Genomic DNA, 22,766 nt, shown 5'->3' with positions numbered 1-22,766 from the left:
AACGCTTGCTGTTCAAACGAGAAACGAAAAACACAAAACGATGGTTTTCATTTGAAATGTTGTGTAAACGGGGCCTGCAGTACTGATCGGGCTTTGAGAGCGGTGCTGGCCGTGCTGCAAACAAGTGGCAGTATTTCAGTTTTTTTTTTTGTTTTTTTTTTATTCGTGTTTTCATACAGTCAAGACAGTCCTTTTAATACCACACAGACGTCCGATGCTGAATTTGACGTGCGTGGTGGATACCTTGTAATTTACAGAACATCCGACATTCTCAAACCAAAAGAGAGGAAGTGGCTGCACGCCCTGACGGCGTGGAATTGGCCCGAAACCTGGACTGGAGGAAACTCTGGACTCGCTGCCGTGTCCTGAAACGTGTCCCTTCATCTAACTGCTCCGCAAGCAGACTAATCCAGGAGGTCAGCAAAGCTTTCGGCTAGGAGAGTGATGAACGAGCCCTTAGTGAGTTCTCTGTCTGTCAGAGGAAACGGAGAAAAATAGTTAAAAAAAAAAAAAAAGAAACAGAGAGAGAGAGGACGGAAGGGCGGGGTTGAAAGAGGGGACATTTTAACCAAGTCTGCCCATTTCAGTGCTGAGGACGCTGCCAAGCTACAAAAGAAATTATACACAAATCAGTTTTAAAAAAGATACCACTGTGCGTAAACTGTTTTCTGGGATTCGTCTAGTTGGTAGGATCATGCAGTACAGTGACAAGTTTACCACTATCTTCACATTTAACCGCTTGCCTTGTTTGTTTGTTTTTTTTTTTTTTTCTCTTTAAAGATCTTTAAAATACTTACAAAGTAAGAAACAACACAACATGGTAATACTGTCAAAAAGTTGAAGCCTCGAGATACAGTGAATATCCACATGCACGCGCACGCCCGCAGAGCAAAGAAACGCCACGTCTCCAACCCGGAACGATGTGTGCTACTGACGACCGCCGGCCGGACGCCTGGTCGTCTTGACCAACTTCCTCTCACGTTGTCTCTCTCTCTCTCTCTCTCTCCCTCCCTCTCACTGTAAACCAGACCGACAAATCAGACGAGTAAAAACAAATAAATAAAACAGCCACCAAGGAGACAACAGTTATGTACAAATTAACAAAAAAAAACATTGCATTGAAAAAAAAAAAAAAAATACCAGTAGCTACATATACATAAAAAAAAAACCAAACGGGATCTTTGGCCTTCTTTTTCACAGCGAAAGATCAAAATCCCACAAGCCCCGCCTCCATTTCCCACCGCCCAATCTCAATCCGGACCAGCTACGCTACATAATACTGCCTTTCAGTGCCAGAGGTTGTGCGCCATACATGACAAATTGTACATAGTTATTTTCATGATATACACCGGCTAACAGTATGTACATGATACACAGGTGTGCATTGATCCAGCAAAAAAAAAACACAATACAACCAAAAGAACCCCCCCAAAAATAGACATTCTTGCTTCGTTGCTAGCTCCCTGGAAGCTCTCAGTGACGTTCCAGAGAAAGAGAGAGAGAGAGAAAGATAGATCGTCTGAAGACCCAAGCGTAAGCGTGTCTCTCGTTTCCTTCCTCAAATACAAAGTAAACATCTTTCATTTATTTCCTCGTCGTCCTCCTCCGTCCTCGTACACGACAACAACGAAAAGAGATGACATGAGAGACGAGAACCTTCATGCATTGATCGGAGTGACGGTTTCAAGAGCGACAGAGAGAAGGTGAGGAAGAAGAAGAACAATAAGAAGAAGAAGAAGAAGAAAGTAAAAATGGGGGGAGGGGTCTCAGGGCGGGCTCAGAACTGGGAGGCGGAGCTGGGGTCGCACTGCAGTAGCCGGACGATGGAGGGGTCGCTTTTGGCACCTTTGATGAACTCCTCCAGGGATAGTTTTCCTGCAAGACACGTAACGACAGAGAGAGAGAGAGAGAATTAGTTTGTTCATTGTGTAGATTTTAATAATTCGTGAGGCTCCACATTGATTACAGCAAGATCCCGGCTGCTGTTACTGTAACTGTAATGGGATCGGTCAGAGACGGAGGGATCGATCGCTCTGTTTCCACAGATCAGAGCTCATCTTTGTCCAGGACTCCTCCTCGCTCGGCCGTGATTACACTGAGACTGCCGTGGCGAGGAGTCCGGAGCCCCAGGCTCACTGACAGGTGTGAAATGGTGAAGGTCTGCGTCCTGAGGCGAACTCAGGGAGGAGAGAACCACAAACCTTATATGCTGTTGTCTCAGATGTCGACAGAAAAGGATGATGGTTGGCCACTGATCACATTTAAAGGTGTGTAACTCTAAAGCAAACAGTTCTTTTCATCTTTTTGTCATCACTTGTTGTCGAAACTTCCTCTGTGTTGACATAACTGCGTCTTATAGTTGGGGCAGATTTGTCAGCAGCACAATCAGGCTGCCCAATCTGCTGCCAAGCCAGCCCAGACATCGGGCTCCATCGGCAGCCATTCAATCCACCGCCGAGTTCGTTAAACCAATTCTCCATTTTACTCCGTGACACGTCGAGTCACCGTCCGGGGAGGCAGGCATTAGCGGGCGCTAAACACTGTCGTGAAGGAACACACGCCTCGAGAGAGGCTGTGACAACTTCCAGACATGATGGTACTGTAGAATCTAAAGTGTGCCAGAGCAGACCCCCCCCCCCCCCCCCCCACTCCACCACAGCAGCAGCAGCAGCAGAAGCTTGGACTCCTGCCATGACGGAGGTTGAGTTCATGGATTCATGCTGTCGCTGCCAAATTTGGAGTCCACCATCTGCAACTCTGGCTCGTAGCGAGATAAAAACCTATTGACCGGAGTGCAAGTCATTCTCAGACAACGAAGGAAAAAAAAAAAAAAAATAACAGTATTCAGTATTCTGTTGTGCAAAACAGTTTTCTGCTTTTGTTAGAGTGTCTTAGCTCACGAGCGCCAAACACAGTTTCGTGCAAACAGTCCAATTTCATCCGGACGGATAAAATAGTGGCATAATAATGTTGGCACTCCTTGATTTATTGAGAAACCACACATGCATGTGTGCAGAGAACAATATGTTATCAACAGTACCGATGGCGAGAACTCACACATTCATCTGGACGGATGACGAAGTTGGACTGCTTCTATGAGAGACTCTAAACTCTAAAACTACCAAGTCTCATGAGACTATGGACACTCTGGAGGCCGCCATGGTTCTGGCGTCCTCCGTGTGAAGAAGCGGTATTCAGGTTTGGCACCCCTGTCTCAGAGGAAGATCCATGGTTCGTTATTTGTTGTGGTGCAAATGGTTCTAATAATAGACATTATGAAATGAAGGCTGACATATGCCATTTGAAATTCTTTGCAAATCTCTTGTTCCCAACGAAATGACCTCGTTTCCAAGATTATTTTCAATAAAGTGAACCATTCATCTCCCCCTTTCCCCCTCCCACAGCGTCCCTCCATGCCATTTCCTCCCCTCACCGTCATTATTGAGGTCCATTTGTCTGAAGATCTTATCCGTCCGCTTCTCCGGCGTGGATTCATCCTCTGGCATCTTCATCACAGAAGACACCATCTTGTAGATGGCCTGAGAAGACAGAGCGGGGGGGGGAGAGAGAGTGAGCGAGGGGGAGGCAGACATGGCGGCCGGCTGTGTGGGCGGGCGGTTGTTGGCGGCAGCAAAGATAAGTGAATTCAAGCCAGCAGGGACCCATTAAGGAGAGTCAGCGGGAGGAGAGTAAAACACAAGTGAAGTGAAAAATAAAGTGGCGGCTGCTCCGGAGATGCTGACAAACGGCCTTTCTAAAAGTCCACATGATTCACTGACATTTCTTTCTTCTGACGCCGAGAGCCGCTCCCCCCCCCCCCCCCGCTCCGGCGGCGTTCTGGACGGAAACCCACGCAGGCCCCGAGTGCCTGTAGAAACCTCGCCGCCGTGCCAACGGTGACACGGATCGACGAGGGGCTCACGAGCCAAGCTCACACAGTATCGATCTGATACTTCTTTATCGTCTGACCGATGCGAGCGGCCCCCGAATCCCCCGATAGCATTAAATTAACCTCCGCCGGCGAGCGCGGAGGAGCGCGCGGTATCAGCCGGCCTCGGGCGCACATCTAAAATCAGCTTACGTGCCCATTAAACCTCCTCCGCTGGGAGCGCGGGGTGTAAAACTGACTGCGGATCGGTGTCACGGCGGCGCTATCGGGAGGAGGAAGGAAGCTCGCAGGAAATAAGGCCCATTTCGGTAAGACGCACTGTAAAACATTATCTCTGAGTTCATAACTTCTCCTCCATGGCAGTAGAGATAAAGTCACAAAAGAGATATTACAAACAAACACCAGATAGTTCGTTTGTTGTGACCAGATGGACGAACACAAAGATGGATCGTGCAGATTATGTCAGTGGAGTAATCCATCATCCATGTCTCTGTCATTTATTGATGCCAAGCTCCCAGCTGAGAATGTCATGGTATATACTGCATTTCTTGTGCTTACACATAGCTGGAGGCTTGCATAAACAGATTTACCCCCCTCTTTTATAGTTAAAAAAAAAAAAAAAAAAAAAAAAAAAAAAAAAATATATATATATATATATATAGGCTATATATATATAGGTATATATATCTTAATTTGCGCAAACCTTCTTCGTTAGCAATACTATGGGCGATTATTAACAAGTGTATTCTGTATTGTTTTCAGTTTCACAGATTAAACCAGCAAAGAGGGATTTTTTTTTCTTACCAAAATTCTACTTTGGTCTGAATTTTCAGGTCTAATTGCTTTTGGTGAAAACCCCTAACGTAATGAAATATCACTGCTCTCCCTGGTTTTCATAAACAGGACCTGAGATTGTTTCAGGCTCCTCATGTCTGATCGCTGCTCTCGTGGTTTCCAGCTGCTTCTGAGTGTGACTGTCGTCACCTGGTGGCTGTGGTTTATATTTGGTGTCTTCTGTGTGTTCTGGTTGTTCATTTGCTTGTTCTTGGCTTTCCAGTGCCTCAGCGAGAGTCTCCTGAGATCTCCAGGATTTTGGTGTTTTGGATTTTGGCAATTTTTATTCCGAGCTAGAAAATGTTACCAATGTTTTTTTAAACTTATTTTCGTCAAAATGACTCGCCCCTGTTGATGTTAAGAAAAAAATTACTCACAAAGTATATTTCAGCTAGATAAGAGGACTTGTTTTAAGACAATGCATCTTAAGTTGAGACAATTTTTACTTGTTCTTTTGGCAGAATGTCTATTTTTTCCCAACTTGATTCACTTGTGGCAGTGTGGTAACATACCCGCCGCCATTTCAGAACAATGGATGAATCCAGGAAATCCCCCTGTGAAAACCTTTAGCAAACACACCGATTGCAATAAAGACATCTAGCCATAGATGAGAAATCCTCGGTTGTAGAAACTGGAATATTTTCAGTTTACTGAACTTTATTGTTCACCTCCCAGTCTTCACTGCAAAACACACTTAGACACTTACTCTTCCTGTTTGGAATCAGGAATTTGAGAAGGGATTTCTGCTAACTGATGCACTTCTGCTCTCCTGTTCATCGGTGCAGACTTGTTACTGTAGAAAACCAAGTCATCTGCGAAGACTGAAAGACAAAATCGTCTTTTTCAAGACCTTTCAGCCGTGCGACTTTAGGACTGACAGGCATGAGCAGATCTTGGGAATGTTTCTCGGTGCTTATTCAAATACCCTTTTCTTTTAGCGGTGAAGCTGATTACCGATATGAGACATCAATAATCTGATTATAGGTTAAATATGATTTATGTGAAGTTAATGTGAAATACTTTGATTTCTATTTGAACACCGACTGACAACAGAGAGTCACGTTAAGCAGAAACAGACATTGACACCCCATCTGATCGAAAAAGTTTGATACTTTGAATACACGGCGGTTCCTTTGGAGCATTGAGACGAGGGCGTGCGGGGTCAAGGTATGGACTGTCGGCCCGATAATGTGTTGTAAAGCAAACCTGAGCTCCTTAGTCACGACAATCTCCGTCTCACTCTCATTAGACGGTCACACAATGGCCCTGACTCCCTCCCCTCGTCCCCTCTCTCCCAACGGTGTGTAACCTCATTGAGCCCGGGGATAATCCCAGTATTCTGCACAGTCAGGGATAAACTCCAGTTAAATTTAACTTGCTAATCCATGAGAACTCAAAGAGAGAGGCATGCACACACACACACACACACACACACACACACACACACACACACACACACACACACACACACACAAACCAGACAGTGAGACTGACCAGCCAATACCTCAGCCGTGGAGTTGCTCTACTGGTTCCCTTCAACACTGGTAGGATTACAGACGACACTAATGTAGCTCCGGACCCAACAGTTCTCGAGCAATTTGCAGGATGTGCCAATAAAGCACTCAGGACATTAAATATGTCTTTCAGAGGATTTGAATATCTGTACTTTAGCGTCCATCTACATATACTTAAATCAAAGTATTAACCTACATATAGTATTGGGTGAGGAGTTATCACTCAATACAAGCACTCCCACCATTCTGGTGAGACTGACTGGACAGTAGCAGCAGTCTGCAGAATGAGGGGAATTTGAGGGTCAGATTGATTTAAAACTCGACAAAATTGTTGGGGTAAAGACTTAAATTCTTCTTCTATGTCCTTTACACCTGGGACATCTGGTTCGTTGGTCATGTTCAGTAAGACAAACAATCCAACATCTGCTTTTTGAAAGCGTCTGATCTGATTTTAAACAGACTTCAGTGGGACTCAGCTGAACTCATTTCTGTCAATTTCTTTCAGTTTCTGTCAAAAAACAATGCATTTTCACTTGAAACTTTGGGGCGTAATTCGATGGCATCCACTTTGTGTTGTTGCTGTTAGTTTGACATTAGAAAACATTCTGCTTTAAGAAAGAACCAGACCTCTGTGATTGTCTTCCTGTGAGTTTCAAATGCAGAAACAGCATCAAATCCATCAAAACTGAGATGGAACTACTGAAGTCCATAAATTTGGTGTTTTTACTTCTTTTGATAATAATACTCAAAATATCTGATTTGACAATACTGAAGCTTAATTTGAGAAAATACCGATGTTTTGTTTGATCTTGTACATCATACATGTATCATACATATTATACAAGATCATCCACACCTCAACTTTTTTTTTTTTAATGCAGGATTCTCCAACCTGCTGTATCTAAATATTCTTGTGGGAGTTTGAGCCTATAAAAAGCTGAAAGCATGTCAGCCATGAGGCAGTGTTGCTAACTGCACTGCGGTGTCACCTTAATAATGCCAGACAGCATAAATATCTACTGAGTCTTCACAACATGACCACCCCCTCTCAATATGCTGCTGGCAGCTTCGGGACTGCCGTCTCTCCAGGAACCCCTGACAGCAGACCAGACTGGATCCAGCACTTACTCTGTCACTGCTTCATGTTTTGCCTCTTCTTAGACTCCTTGAGACTTGTTGATGCTCCAATTCCATTATCTGGTCATTAACCATTTGGCACTTATCAAAGGAACCGGATTCTTTCATCTGCAGTCCACTGATGAAGAAATTGTTTATGGTCTAATATATATGTATCGGAACAACATGATCTAGCTACAGTTTGCTCCATTTGTAGGTAATATTGTGACTGATGTCTTATTTTAACCAGGGCCTCGTAAGTCCATATGTGGCAGATCCTGAATTGAAAGAAAACTGCTGTTATTACTGATTTATTACTTTTAAAATGGTCGGAATTTGTATCATTACCCGATCGGACGCTATATGGTGTCTAATCCCTTAGCCAGCAGAGCAACCAAACAGTGGCTGACAAATTTGGTAGTTCACAGAAGAACAAAAGAAGGTTAATGAAGCAAAAAGAGTTTAAAGTTTCCAAACTCAACATTTAGAAAAGCTTCATAATGATTAGACAATGTCTGGGAAAGACTTGGGGTCAGAAAAATTCAAAGAAATCATGACACAAACAATATGCTCTCTAAATGCTGTCAGACCAATTTCTTAGCCACTATCGCCCCTGATAAGCTCAAATCAGAATCTGAATTCATACCATGGTTTTCTTTACTTTACTTTACTTTACTTGTATTTGAAATGCTATCCATCTGTTTGACCACACAGTTATTCACACATTCAGAGACCATTGGCGACGACTAAGATGTGAGCTGTCACACACCAGATGGGAGCAACCTGAGGTCCGGTGTCTCAACAAGGAGAGAACAATCAGGGTGAGATCAGGGATGAAACCACCAATCTTCACATTACAATAACAATTCAGGAACAGCCTACCCACAAACTCCTAGTCGTTCTAAACAAATCTAAACTGTTTGACAATCATTAGTCTCATTGGAGAAGAGGGACGTGGAAACTACATTGTTTTCAGCATTTCTGCACTTTCTGCATAAACGGACATCATTTTCAAAACGTTGCCCTGCAAATGTGACACTTTACTGAAACTAAAATGTGTTTTCACTTGAAACGTTGTCATGTAAACGAGGCCAAAGACAGCCTAAGTGAAGTCTCAGATGCTAACATGCTATAACACACTCAGTATTGGGGGAAAACTCTTCGTCCAGTCCCTCATCTCTACTCAGTTCTTCATCACATTTATACTTTACGTCCTGCATCCTCCATTGTTCTTTCCGTAATTACTACATTTACTGTTAATCTACTGATCTAGCTTCAGCAGACACCTTTGGATCAGCTCATCCATGTTCATTGGGCTTGACAAAAACTGACAAAAGCATTTCGTCTCGCCGATCTGTGGGACCTTTCAAGTTGCATGTCAGCGAAGAAGAATGAAAGGCAACGCGGTGTTGATATGCCCTAAATCACACACAAAAAAGATAGTTTATATATAACACCAACAGATTAATCCATTGATATAATCAAGACGTGCTGTAGATCTTTGGGAAAACCTGAAGCAACTCAAACCAAAAGATGAACCAGAAGCACAAAAAAAACAAAACAAAAAACCAGCTTCCTTTGCCCACCTGTACAATCTCCAGCATCTCCTCACGGCTGATGTAGCCGTTCCCGTCCAGGTCGTACATGCTGAAGGCCCATTTCAGTTTCTGCTCCAGCTTCCCCCGCGACGTCACGCTCAGGGCGATGATGAACTCCCGGAAATCTATCGTCCCGTCGCCGTTGGTGTCGAACGTTCGGAAGACGTGCTCGGCAAACTTGGAGGCGTCGCCGTAGGGAAAGAAATTGGCATAGATCTTCTTGAACTCCTCCACATTCAAGGTTCCACTGGGGCAATCCTTCAAGAAACCCTGAGTGAAAGAAAAGAGAAAATAAGTCTATTACGTATAAAACTAAAAGGAAGTGAAAGTTTGTGATCTCCCAGTACACTAACTTTATTTTTTGATAATGACGACAGTTCTGCACCTTTTAGTAAAGCTGTGTTTTCTAGGTTTACATGGAGTCCGAGCACAGTGTGGAAAAAGTTATCATTTCAATCATCCATCCATCCATCACACTCACAATCACACCTTGAGGCAATTTTGATTCACTAATTCATTGACCCAAAAAAAGATCAATGCCACAATCGGGAGTCGTGTTTCTCAAAGAAACTTTGTCCATTAGATGTTTCATTCATGTATTTCTTCGTTTAGAAAGAAGCTTATGGCCGTCGCCTCTGCTTTCATCGATCTGTCTTCTTTTGAGGCAGTCACATTTGATAAAGCTCTTGTGTTTGAGAAGAAAAGGGAAGGCAAAAGTCACATCAGTCTTGGTCTTTGTTCAGTGGAGAGAAAAACTGCATTTTACAAAGACCTTTAAGGTAGAGGCAGTGAGGTGACAAAGTCATTGTCCCAGTTGGAAGCCTGGAATTGCTTTTTTGAATGCTGTGAAAAAATCTTCAAAGGTGAAGCTGCAAATTCAACATGGCCGTGATCCTAATCAAAGTAGTGTTTGATTCGTTCAGTTTCTCCAACATTCCCTACAAACGTCACTGTTAGATTTTCATTGTCACTTTTTCACAGCATTGAACATATTTACTAAAAGCATGAACAATGACACCGTCTTTCCGTGAGGTTTGGTTTGGATCTTTGATTTTTGAAGCGGTTTTGCCACAGAGCGTCCTGTAGAAGCAGGTGGAACAAAAGAAAAGAATGAATTGAATCGTCCTCTGTTACAGTAACATTAGGAAATGGGCGGCAAATTGGTTCAAGTTAGTCTATTAAAGGATTTTGCCCATAAAAGCAACCTGATCTGTTTACGGGTCGCACTGAGGGTCGTGTCTGCACAGTGCATACTATCGATTAACTTCCTTGAAAATGTCTTCCAGATCAGTGAGAAGCAGTTTTACTGACAGATGAATTTAAGTGCAATGTGAGTTACATGCTCTGAAAAATTTTGCATTTGTTTTTAACTTGTTTGAAAAGTTGGTACAAACTGGCTCGGGACCCGTTTACATGACATGTCATGTGAAAACGCATCGCAAATAAACATGGCAACACGACATTTTCCTGCAGATCACCCTCTTGCAAACAGGACTAAAAGTACTCAGTGAATACTTCTCTGCACACGTGACATTTCAATCACCTGCAAAGTCTTTTGAGTGTTTTGAGTGAATCCTAGCCCCCTTCCACCCGCCCCTACAAACAACAAGTTGGCTCAACCGTCCCGTGCACTGCAGTCCATGCAGGAGCGGTTAATCTGCAGGGAGTCGCGGCCACGGCTGGTGTGAAGAGACCAGGAGTCAAACGTTCAGGAGGGTGTCGGATGCGACATGTACGGTTCTTATTTGGGACAGCTGGCACAGCTGTTCCATAGGTTTAATCCACGCAAAGCTGCACGGCCACGATGTGCACAAGATGAGATAGTTCATGCGGTCAGGTCAGAGTGGAGCTCCGTACTGCCGGCGGCTAATCCGGCTGCCCCACATGGACGACGGGCCCGAAGCTGACGGACCTGCTGCAGGAAAACATTCAGAGCTGCTGATGGTGTTTTCCATCACGGATGAATCCGCGCAGGCTTTCCTGACAGGCCTGATCCATTGAAGGAACTAAGTTTTGTAAAAGCAGCGTGTTGTACTATTGTCCTTTAAGCTCCAGGTCAATACCAGTCAAAACTCGCAAAATCCTATCAACAGTAAAATCCTCAGCTATGATGGAACCGGACCCTGCTTCTGTTTTTCCTTCTAAACCGACGCCATGATCGTCTCTTGTATGAACCAAGATGTAGATGTAAAACTATTGGTGACTGTTGATTCACCAACCTGAAAAATGGATTAGTAATAGACATTATGTAAATATACATATTGGCCGCACAGAACCTATTTAGACAAAATTTTCAAGTTAAAAGGTAAAACATTTGCAGCATTTTGGGCGTCTGATCCCACAACGCTGTTCAGAGACATTGAAAATGTCGCAATAGGAACTTTTTGACAATGCTGTCTCTATAGAGTCGTATCTTGTGTGTGTGTTACATGTGTTCATCAAAAACACCCAGTAGCGCAATGTCCGATTTTCCTTTAAAATTCAGATCATAACAAGTCAAAACTCTTAAAATCCTATGTGAAATCCTGCCCTCTGAATACTGGTATTGAACTGTACTTCTGTTTTTCTTTAAAAATCGAGGCCATGTGTGTCTTTGTCTTCTTAATTACACTAAGGGGGAAACATTTGCATTTATACAACATTTCTGAGTACACCACGGATTAAAGCTGCATTATTATTAATCGAAGAAGTACTACTGAAGCTAATTTGTACCTCAGAATGTTAATATTCAGGTGATTAAGATGAAGGTGAATTCTCGTACAATTGTATTTTTAATTACTTGTCTGATTAGTCAGAGGTCCACATGCTGCAGGTAAATTAGCAGAACACCGAGTAGAATATATTTGCTTTCTCTTTCGAGTGATTATATGGTAGAATAATGTGATGAGGTCTTGCTGCTGGAGCCTGGTCTGTACCTTGTACCACTCCTGCAGCTCGTGGTCGGAGAACTCGGTGTTCTCTCGGAGGTCCTGCAGCATCTCCGGCCGCAGCTTGCTGTTCTGTTTCCCCATGGCGATGCGACGGGAGTCTCGGTTTCCTGTACGACGACTGCAACTACGGCGCCGGCCAGACCGCTTCCTCCACACCTGTCAGTCACAGATCGGAAAGCGTGGAGGTCAGCGGCAATTAGGGGGAACTCAGGTGACAAATAGGACTGAAATGCAGTCGGTCAACAAACAGCAGAGGGTTACTGGAGCCGGGGGTAGAGAGAGGGAGCTCAGAAAGAAGGAGAAGATGATCTATTTCATGATTCTGAATCTTAATCGTGTTGCTTTAATACATTTCTTTATCAATTGAATTGTGTCTGAACAGTGCTCTAAACAGACACTCAACATTGAAATTTTGCATCTTCACTTGAAATCATCGCGTGAAAATGCCTACAGCCACAAATAGAAGGAAAGATCCTCTAAAAGCTGAGGTGGAAAACAGATTAAAAGGTTTTATTTGACATGTTAGAACTGCAAAATACAGAAGTGAAGCTTTCACAAAACAAACAACAGGAATATACATGAAAATGACAAAATGACCGCATGACTTTGTCCAGTCGCCCAATGGTTTTCATGCCTTTTTTTTTCAGCGTAATCAAAATGAACCTTGGTTCTGCTGTCACAATCCTTCCTGACACGAGATGTTATGCAACCCTGCAAGTCCTTAAAATGGTGCATCACAGGGGCAAAACATTAAATAATCCCAAGCGCACACGGGTGACGTCAAGCGCTAGCCCACTGATCACATTTTTATGGGTTTATCTGGCCAGCTGTGTGTGTGTTTGTGGGTCGAATCGGCCTTACGGCGCGCGCGCTCGCATCTCCTAATCTTCCTTCGGCTCAACCTGCCAGACCAAATGCCATTTCAGCCATTCAACCATGCAATTACACTGTGTTTACAAAACAGGATTCATAATCCATGAAAATTTAATTCATTTAGCCATTAGCCATTATAGCATTTTGGATATTGGAGGGAGAAAAACATGGATTACAGCACATGTTCTGGTTGAGCAACACAGAGCAAAAGGCTCTAAATATGGGAAACATTTTCATTTGATGGTAGATGAAAACACTTTTTTGGTTAAAGTAAAAGAAGCAAATACTGTCGAACCTCATTTGGAACTTACAAAGAAGCATACATTCTTTGTTTCATAGAAATAAAGCATATAATATAAAATTAAGGAGTTATTTTGCGGTTCGTAAGCCAAGATGTTAATCCAGTGCTGGCTTGCACGGTTAGTGAGCGCCACTAAAGGATGTATTGAGTTTTCTCATTTTCTCCAACAAGTGATAATATCAAAATGTGCAAATACTGGCAGATGTAAGCACACGGCTGAAGATCTTACTATTAGCTAAAAACACAATTCAATGCTAAATGTAGCATTGCTATAATGTGACTCCAAAACTATTTTTTATATCAAAGAGAGCCGTAACTGTTTTAATTCTAAAGAGCTAATTCTAAAGATTCTAAAGATGTTTTAATTTTAAAGATCTGATTTGAATAAACAAACACTTATGCCGATGATGTGCATGTCTTTGTGCTTTCAGATCTGTTTCTCCAAAAAACAGCACTCTTACTTTTGACCCCTCATTTATGATATTCCAGACATACTGAAATGAAGCACATGAATGCACAGTGCAGTAAAACATGATTTGTTGTCTTTCCCTCAGTACATCCTGCATATTGATGTCATGATACTGACACATTGGTTATGTGTTGTGCAGCACTAGTGTGAAACATACTGTCCTTCAGGGAGTATACAGTTAATATACCTCTCCTTGCTGCTGCTTCGTGAGCAGCTTCGAGTGAACAAAACCCCATCAACACACTCCTGCTTGTTAACTTTGCATCCCTTTCCTCTTGACAACTAATTAGCCCGAGTTCAGCCATCAAAGTGTGTGTTCGCCTCCGTGTGTGTGTATAAGCGGTGATTTTAACGGCAGCATCAGCGTGGGCCTCCGGCGAGACTCCACGACCTCTCTGACCTCCATCTTCGCCTCAATCGCGCCGTCCCGGATCACTCCGGCAACTTCGGAGGTACGTCAGACTGACAAAGGGAGAACAAACACTGGAACTTTGTTTGTTTACACCAACTCAAGACGAGGTGGGCGTCACAGGTGTTTATTACTGCCTGGCGAGAGGTCTGGAGGTAGAAACCCATCCTCCCCGACCCGTCTCACTGTCTCTCTCTCTCCACTGCTAATGAAATTAGACTCATGTTAAGTCCCTCATCCTGAAGTTATTAGAGTAAATGCTTGTTACACTGACAGTAACGCTCGCAGCCAATTCCCAGGCCACTGAACAGGAGAGTGCAGTCATCCATTATGATTCTGTCTTTTCTGTTTGGGGACTGCTGAAACTCACCCGCATGAAAGATTAGGGAGGAATGAAATGACAGTTCGCCACCTGGCTTTGTGAGCTTAAGGTGATACATGTGTCCAGGTGTAATGTGGTGGATTTACTCAAAATCTATAAAAGCACAATTCTCCCAGACATTAGGGAGCAAACAAGCTAGTTTTATCCGGTTTGGTGCCACAAGAAGAACAACAGTTTGATCCACACAGTTGAAATTATGTTTTTCACCGTATATGTTTTTCAAACATATTCACAAAAAAAAAAAAAAGTGAAAAATTGTCAGTTTATAATTTGAAATGCATTAAACATAATGTCAAATACATCTGAAATATGCTGCTGAAACGTGTATTGAAGTCAGCAAGGAAACATACTAGCTTCAGAATGCTTCATCCTGTAGTACCACATTGTGCCACAAGGTGGGGTATTGAGTAAACAATGTTTAATATGAGAAATCTAATTTGTGCTGAATCTGTGTTGAGAACTTGCAGAAGCGAGAACCCGAGCTCCAGGCTGTCTTCATTGTGTAATATCACTTCTTACGGCTTGTCTGATAACATTAGCATCCTTTGAATTGGTGCAAATGTTGCTATAGAAAACAAAAACATGAGTGAACCTGAATATTTTGAGTATCTGCTAGCTGAGCTCAAAGGGAACTGGAAAAGTTTTCACCACCAACATAACAGGAACAAAATCGTGTCCACAAGCCACATTAAAATCACAGCACTTCCTGTATTTGAAAATCCTGACAAAAACTTTCAAACCGTTCCACAATGGGAAAATAAATCCCCTATCACTTTGGATTAATAAACTTCCATCAAAAGGCAGCCAGTTTTTTTTCAAAAGAGTGGTTACTTTGACCTGGTTGGTGAACAAAGCCTGCTCGGCTCTGCTGCTCTCGGTCGAGCGCTCACACACAGCTGTGGCATCTCCGGCATGTCTGCGGACGCTTCTTCCAGCTGATGGCCGAATTAGAGCACTGTGTCTGGCCTCCCAAGCTTGAAATCTGGCCTGAAAAACTCCCAGCGCATTGAAAGAAACGGTTCTGAGGCAAATGAGGTGACGGCCTGAGGCTCAGCCTCAGATAATAAAAAGGAATATTAATGCTACGTCTTTGATGTACTGGCTCTCGTCTTTCTCGACCATAAGATGGGCAAATGCATATAAAAGATATATGGATGTATTTGGGGCTACTGTGACTCTGTAGCAGTGTTCCAAGACGCCACTCCATAGGATCTAAAATTTTGATTTGGAAAGTAAAAGCCACCTATATCACAAAGAAACAAATCAAAAAGCAGACGTGGAGTGTCTGCAGCGCTACGTCGTCAAATCAATTCGTATCCACTATAAACAGGCGCTTGTACTTCAGTGCGGCGGGCTCGAGAATGGGCTCACCGCTGTGCTTCGGATGAGTGTTTCGAAAACACACGTCAGTCAGCGACACGCCGAAGCACACACGCTCTGTAGTACCTGCAGAAATTAATGATCGCCTCCCACTCCGTTCAATTGTCAGAGCGAGAGCGCAGGCACAGAGTAAACAGCGCGAACGTCAGCTGTGTTCGCGGGAACGTGGGCCGGAGGGTCGGGGGCGTGATGGAAGGAAGCTCAAGAGGTCGAGACGCAATTGGAGAAAACAGAGACGTTTTCAGACTTGAACAAAGCTGCTGAGAGAGATTCAAGACAAACCTTCACTGAGAGGAAGAATGATTTAAAATACAACTCAACTAATTTACTCTATATTTTTGTCAAATCTTCAAAAGATCTTGTACTTCACAGTCGAAAGGCGAGAAAAACGGTTTGATTCAGTAAGAGTGCGACTGCCTTCAGCTGCCTCCACGTGATCCTTCCCTCGCAGGTCACAGCTGTCTCTCACGACTCTCTGCAGGTTCGACGAATCCCGCAAAGACCAGACATCAGAGAGTGACGGAGTGTGAAGTGACGGGCGGGCTGCCGGTCGCCTCTGTTCCTGTAGCCGCACGGCCAGTCCTGTTCTAACGTGTTGACCTTTTCACGACACTCACCACTCTTCCTCAACCTGCTTCTCTGTAGATTTTCTCTGTTTTATTTTATAATCCCAGAGTGGTCCCCACAAAACCCAAACCCTAGATCCAATCCGTTCCACCTGTCCCTCCGTTCCCCATCCCTCCGTCGCGCTAATCCCTTCGGCTGACGTGGGAACGAGGGCAGGCTCCAGTGAGAGGAAGGCCGCCGAGGTGATTCAGATCAACAGATGAGAGAGAGGCGTTGTTGGAGCCCAGAGCATCAGAAACTATCGAAAAACTTCTCCAATTTGTTTCCAAGCCATAAAAAGTCATATCAGAACACATGGTGAAAAGACTTTGGACAGCTCTACTCCCTGATTGCAAAAAAAGAAGAAGGCAGCCAGAAGCAGCGCTGGTCCAAACTGCAAATGTGTGATTATTTATAAGCTTAGTAATTAGTTGAAGGAAGTTTTTTATAGCCTTTGTTTATGAGTTCTCATCTGTCAGTCTGTAGCGAGTTTGGATCTATTTCACCTCTTAGTTTGCCCAATAAAGCCTCATCAATGTCCACACATTAAAAAACAAACATGGCCAGTGCTTTTTGGTAGATTTGCACACGATTGTCTATTACAACAAGGACAAGGGAATAACTACAAAGGTCAGGAAATAATAGAGTGATTTTAACTATCCTGTGAACAGAATCTAAGTAATGAATCTGAAATACAATTGTTACAAGTATGGAGACGAGAATACGGCAGAATGTAGACTTTCCATAATACTTAACCAGTCTTCAGTGATGTAAAGCAGGTTATGCACTTAAGTATTGTGTAAACCCACTTCTAAATCCCCCATGATGCACCACTCAGCAGTACCTACATGCCAGATTCTGAATATTTCGATGTTAACACTTGTAATCCTAATTGCACAATTAGGATTACAAGTGTCAGCATTACAAAGACATAAAAAAGCAACTGATCACACATTGTTTTTATTGTTTTTTTACACTCAAAACTTTCTAGAACGGAGCATCATGCAATATAAACCCTAAAGCATCTTTTTATTAATGTGCAGCAGCCAACATATTCTTCTCCCCGGTGCAACTTATGAGCACAATTGCAATATTGTTCCCTCGAATTGTTCATCCGAACACCGGGGTTTATCTGTGGGGGAAACAGACACTCAGGTCTCCAACTGGAACGCAATAACAACACGCCAGGAGGCACAAACAGGAGCGATGAATCTACATGGTGAGAACTTTATGATAAAATCCTCCAAGATTGATTCTGAATTTATTTTCCACTTAAGCTGTCACCGCTGATATTCCGCACCGGCAATATAATTGGACTTTTTTATAAATCCATTTCATAACCTTCAGAAGAACCTCATGGCACATTAGTAGACACTAAAAGTAATTTAGCTCTCTGAGTTGTGTAAGCTGCTCCTTAAGGAGGCTTGAAGCAGGTTTCATTGCAGGTTTTTTTTTTTTTTTTTTTTTTTACAGACTTTTCCTCCCACACCCAGCCTGGAATGATTTCTCTGGGTACCTCATGTGAAATAAGACATATTAAAAGCATATTGACGAACGGCGGTCAGGGAGGCCTCGCCATTATCAAAGCAGTGGAGGACACTGGATGCCCAATATCAGATTTTTCTTTTCTTTTTAATAAAAAGCCTGTTACAGTATATCTCACCAGGTTTAGCAATAAACTGCAGACAGGACGCAGCGATTGAGATGGAGAGAGGAACGCAAGAAAAGAGGCGGGCGGAAAGTGACACACAGGAACCCTGAGAGTTTTAGAAAAGTCCGTTTTAAACATTAGAAGAGTCCAATTAATGACAAAGTTTCAAGTATAAATGCAGAAAAGTTTTGTGTTTACACAGCAACGTTTTGAAGAAACGGCAAAACTGAAAATAATGTACCTAGTGTTTCCACAAAGTCTTTTTTTTTTGCCTGAGTGTTTTCAAAAAGTTCCACTTTTGAACCTGTTTTCAAGAAGTTTAGAATTAGGGTTTTCAAAAACTGTGTTTTTTCCCAGTTTCTTTGGAAATGGAATTTTTCCAAAAGTTCCACCTAAGTTGTGCCGACACCCAATGCGAAATGAAAGTTCAGCGTTTTCAGCTGCAACGTGTGAACGGGCGCTCTCTCTTTCTCCGCCGTTTAAAGCGTTTGGACGAGGAGAAAATGTCGCCCTCATATCGCCTGCCAGCAGCTCAGTCATTAGGGAGGCTGAAGGATGAAGAGAGAGAGAGAGAGAGAGAGGAATGGGTGGAGGATGGAGAGCGAGAGGGTTGGAGGGGAAGAAAATACCGACGGCGACGAGGGGAGGGGGTGTTGAAGTGGCACGCTACGCTGGAAGAAAAGCGCGCGGCGCTGCTGAAAAAAGCGACAGATCAAAGAAAAACTGACAGGCACCATTGATTTTTTTTTTCTTTTCCCTCCTTCACTCGAGTGTTTTCAGCACGCCGTCTCCCGTCGCTTCTTCTCAAAGAGCAGCAATCTGAGAGGCCACCTGAGACGGCGAAGGCTTATACTTCTCTTTTCTTTTTAAATACCTGTTCTCTTGTATTTTCGATGTTTCTTCATGCCTCACCATTTCCGGTAATTTCTGCAAAACAATTGACCTTTTTTTTTGTTTCCTTTCTGAGCTTCCCTCATGCTGATTTCTTTCTGAAGCACTTAAGAGAAATGTAGCCGTCCACCGTCTGCCTTGTAGTGTGTCGGAAAAGGTCTCGGGATATTACTGCGTCTACCTGCACATCGGCGTCCAGGTAGTAGTAATTCACCATCGTAACACTAGGTGGCGCCTAAGAATCTGTCTCAAAACCGCGTGGAACTCATTGGAGGTGTTTATTTTCTGTTTGCAATGAGCAATTTGGTGCAAACGTTTCACTGTGATGATGCAAATTTTCGCTGTGACTCAAAGCTAGCAAGGTAGTTTCCTGCATGGTGTCATCCACATTATGGTTTAATGTATTAACTAGTGGTATTAAATGAAAATTACAACATATTCAGCATTTTTGATGTTTCAATTAAACAGTTTCTGATACAAAAACACAAAAAAATGATTCATTTTCATTTAAAATTCCACGTAAATTTCATCAACAATATTAATCAAAATTCATTGTTACATTTTCCAAAGGGAGGAATAGCAAAAGAAAGTGAAACGCACTGGAAACTTTGACTTTTGGTTTGAAATTTCCTCTTGAAAACCTTATTAAAATAGAAGATGGTTGGGTAAATGGGTGCATTTACATCCAAGAGCACAAATCAAACCTTCAGCTTTGTAGAACGGCCCTCGTTGAATCGGCTCGTCGCATAAGGGGTGCTTTTCAATATGAATCACCTCATCAAGTTTTAAAATGTATGTTTCCCATCTTGAGAGAAACAGAGGAGAAGACGGCGAGTGGGGAGGCAGGAGGCGGGAGGCGGGATTGATGGAGCCACGGTGAGTTATTGAGAGGAAGGGCATTAATGAAGTGGTTAAAAATAAGAATGAGGCCTGGTCCTCGGTGTGGAGCCCTGCTCCACCGCGGGGAGAGTTTTCAGAGCGTGTCCAAATCAAGATAATAACTGGCTGCCAAAGAGGGACACAGGCCCTTTTCCACAATATGATCCGGCAAACACCTTCCTGCTTGATTCAAAATGCGAAGAAAATAGCACCGAGAAGAACATACATAATGAAGAATTGTTTCTTCAGAGCAGGAGATGGGCACAAAAACAAGTTTCTAGATTCTCACAAATGATAAGAAGCTCAAATGTGAACCAAAATGATGAAATAAATCCTGATATACAGCAATAAAAAACCGTCACCAGTCCATCACAGAGACTGAGTCACACACACGGAACTCAGAATGATAGACAGACGTCAAACGTGTGTTTTTGGACTGCGAGAGGAAACCTGAGAAAACCAGCGGCCACACAATCAGAGCATACAATCTGTTATTCCTCACAGAAAAGACTCAAATAGGCATCACTGTGAGGCAGTGGTAACTCCAGGCAATGCTCAAGTCAACTATTCTCGGGTCCCAGTCTTTCTTTTATGTGTAAAAATAATAATGATATGAAAATTTGTCTTGTCTCTTGGTATACAAGATCAATCAGAGGCTTCGAAAATAAATCTTTCATCTGGATTATGATTAAAATAAGAAAGCTGTGAACAGATAATCCAATAAAAACATGAAAGAGTCCAAAGAACAAACTTTAAAAGACACAAAACTATAAAACCTCATTTTTTTGTGCTTTCTTCTTTTAACCCAATTATGTTTGAAACTGAAACCCACCAGACCGTCCTGATGGAGCGGACAGGAGGCGTGGTCAATCTGACTAAAGCGTCAGATTAGTCACGCCTCTGTAACTCCAGCTGATACAAAAACATGTCGTCCATCACCGGATGACGTCTCTGATGAAGACGGATGAACACCGTCGAAACATGTGAAAGCTATGATGTAGGGACTCATTACTGATTCCTCTACCAGTGTTCCTTTTAATGTCACTTTTTTCCTGTTTTTCGACTTTTCCTGACTCCATGACCCAATTTATTGCCCCTGCACTCGTCTCGATAGGAGGGATGAGGGTCAGTGGGGTTTGTGTCCTCGTGGATTTAAAGGACGACCTCTGAAAGGTAGCTCCCCTGTCTGGAGTCTGATTAATAAACTCCAGTGTTGTCCCAGGTATTCTGTGAGCGAGAGAGAGGGAGAGAGAGCCAGCACCGTGCCCGAAGCCCTGTTTGTGGCTTAACGTTGTACTATTCTCTCTGTAGCTTGATGGAAGTTTCTGGAGAGGAATCCACTTCTCGTGTTGAAGGGGTTGAAGGTCAGAACTGATAAAGCCTTTTCAATGAGAAGTGAGGCGTTTAAAAATTTAATCAAGCCCAATGGCCTTTTGTGATAGAGCGGGATATTCCATGGCTCGGATGACTGAGGCTCTTTAAACATACATGCATACCCGGCCCCAGAATCAGGTCGTCTGGAAACGACTCCTGCTGGGTCAACGGTACCTGTGGTCACGCTGTTAAAACCAAGGAACCAGTTTGAAAGTCCTTAAAATGGAAAACGCAACCCAATAATGACAAATAATCATCCTCACCGACAAAAATCACGTCATATTGATCAAACAGAAGGGTCACTTAAGGATAACTGAAACGACAGAAACGATGGCTTTTCCACACAGAGCACAAGAAAGACTTCCCATCAGGAAGTCAGACCTCCTGGGAGGAGCACGACCTCATTCATGGTACTTCTGTCACCAGCACGATGCTATTTCCATCAAGGTCACAAGGGCAAGAAATACTCCAGGAGGCAACGTTTCAATTAGATGCCAGAACACTTATGGTAACCATACAAATCTGTTCATACAGAAACGGCAGACATGCTGAAAATGTAGTTAACATGTTGGGCCATGAGTTGGCGCTGTTGGTTGTTTTAGTGATGGAACCACACACACCGGCTGCAGAAAACTCTGGCAGCAACAGTTCCTTTAACAAGACTTTAGAACAGTGGTCTCCAAACGTTTTCTCACCTCGAGCCAGATTTAAACAAAATAATCTCTCTGTGAATCGGCAGGATGCTGTATTAAAAACTCCTTGATGAGGGCTTAAAAAAAAAAACTGACTGAGTGAAGCAGACAGAAGTGAAGTATTTTTCAAAATAAATATCAATGCAGGTTGTTGGAAGTTTCAAAATAAAGCTTTTTATGGTTTCTTTGCAGCCTGGTACCAAATGATCCATGAACAGTTTAGTCTTGGAAATAATTGCTGTTGTTGTTCAGCGTTATCATGGCCGCATTAGTGCTAAAGAAGGTGATTTGTTCAAAAGAGTACTTGATTGATAGTTTTTAATGTTTTCTAAAGGTATTATTATAAAAGTCCCTTTAAGTACCAGATCGATAAGCAGTATCAATAACAGTACCGATCTTTCTACCGTTCTCAACGATACCCATCCCCAATTATGGGCAACTCAACTGAACTCTACTCTCCTTGTAGACAGAGCCTGAACGTTTGTGAAAAGTTGTGTTTTTCCCCATTTCTCTGAGGACAGAATAAGGCTGTTTTTCAAAAGTTGTACCCAGGGATTCCTTTTGAGCACCGTTGCCGTGTAAATGGACACTTAAACACAATACAAGTCTTCTGTTTTCACTTTAAAACACTGTGCTCTAAACCAGGTCTCAGTCTTAAGTTGGCAAATCTGTTATTCCAGACTCATCAGCTTGATTCAAGCATTGGAAGGCTTTAAGATGACCCATTTTAAGCATTGGAAAGTTATTAAAAAAATCCACAAAATGTGACTTTTTGAATAGTCAGCTGTTTGGTTTTTGGCATCTTAAAGCTAGAAACGATTCACGCTGCTTTCAAACCTCCTTTAATGATGATGCTCACATTCAGTCTGGAAGAAGGGGCAAAAAAAAAAAAAATCGATCAAAGGGCATCACCAGGGTAGATATATGAGCCTGCTGATACCATCGGCTAAAAGACAATACTCAGAACAGGACCATGAT

At 42.9% G+C, this 22,766-nt stretch overlaps 1 protein-coding gene and 1 long non-coding RNA gene across 2 annotated transcripts; one reads left to right on the top strand and one right to left on the bottom strand.

The window, feature by feature from the left end:
* Positions 1-381: 381 nt before the first annotated feature.
* On the top strand, positions 382-20,974 carry LOC115409275 (uncharacterized). The gene is made up of 3 exons (XR_003933932.1): positions 382-497; positions 12,365-12,369; positions 20,963-20,974. It is a non-coding gene; the product is annotated as an uncharacterized LOC115409275 (long non-coding RNA).
* LOC115409270 (hippocalcin-like protein 1) lies at positions 1,511-12,026 on the bottom strand. Its single transcript, XM_030120372.1, has 4 exons — positions 11,867-12,026; positions 8,940-9,221; positions 3,434-3,539; positions 1,511-1,875 (listed from the first exon to the last, which is right to left on the bottom strand). The coding sequence occupies exons 1-4, from the start codon at positions 11,960-11,962 to the stop codon at positions 1,778-1,780; spliced, it is 582 nt and encodes a 193-aa protein (XP_029976232.1). The 5' UTR covers positions 11,963-12,026; the 3' UTR covers positions 1,511-1,777.
* Positions 20,975-22,766: the final 1,792 nt, after the last annotated feature.

This window comes from Salarias fasciatus, chromosome 22 (assembly GCF_902148845.1).
Source record: "Salarias fasciatus chromosome 22, fSalaFa1.1, whole genome shotgun sequence".
NCBI classification, from domain to species: Eukaryota; Metazoa; Chordata; class Actinopteri; order Blenniiformes; family Blenniidae; genus Salarias; species Salarias fasciatus.
The sequence above is the reverse complement of the archived record's forward strand: the minus strand, read 5'-3'. Positions and strand labels throughout refer to the sequence as shown.

Excerpts from the sequence above, each read along its gene's own strand:
- LOC115409270 (XM_030120372.1), bottom strand. The coding sequence starts at position 11,962 with ATGGGGAAACAGAACAGCAAGCTGCGGCCGGAGATGCTGCAGGACCTC. Across the intron at positions 9,222-11,866 it reads AGCTGCAGGAGTGGTACAAG|GGTTTCTTGAAGGATTGCCC; the intron begins GTACAGACCAGG and ends TCTTTCACTCAG. Across the intron at positions 1,876-3,433 it reads AATGGACCTCAATAATGACG|GAAAACTATCCCTGGAGGAG; the intron begins GTGAGGGGAGGA and ends CGTGTCTTGCAG.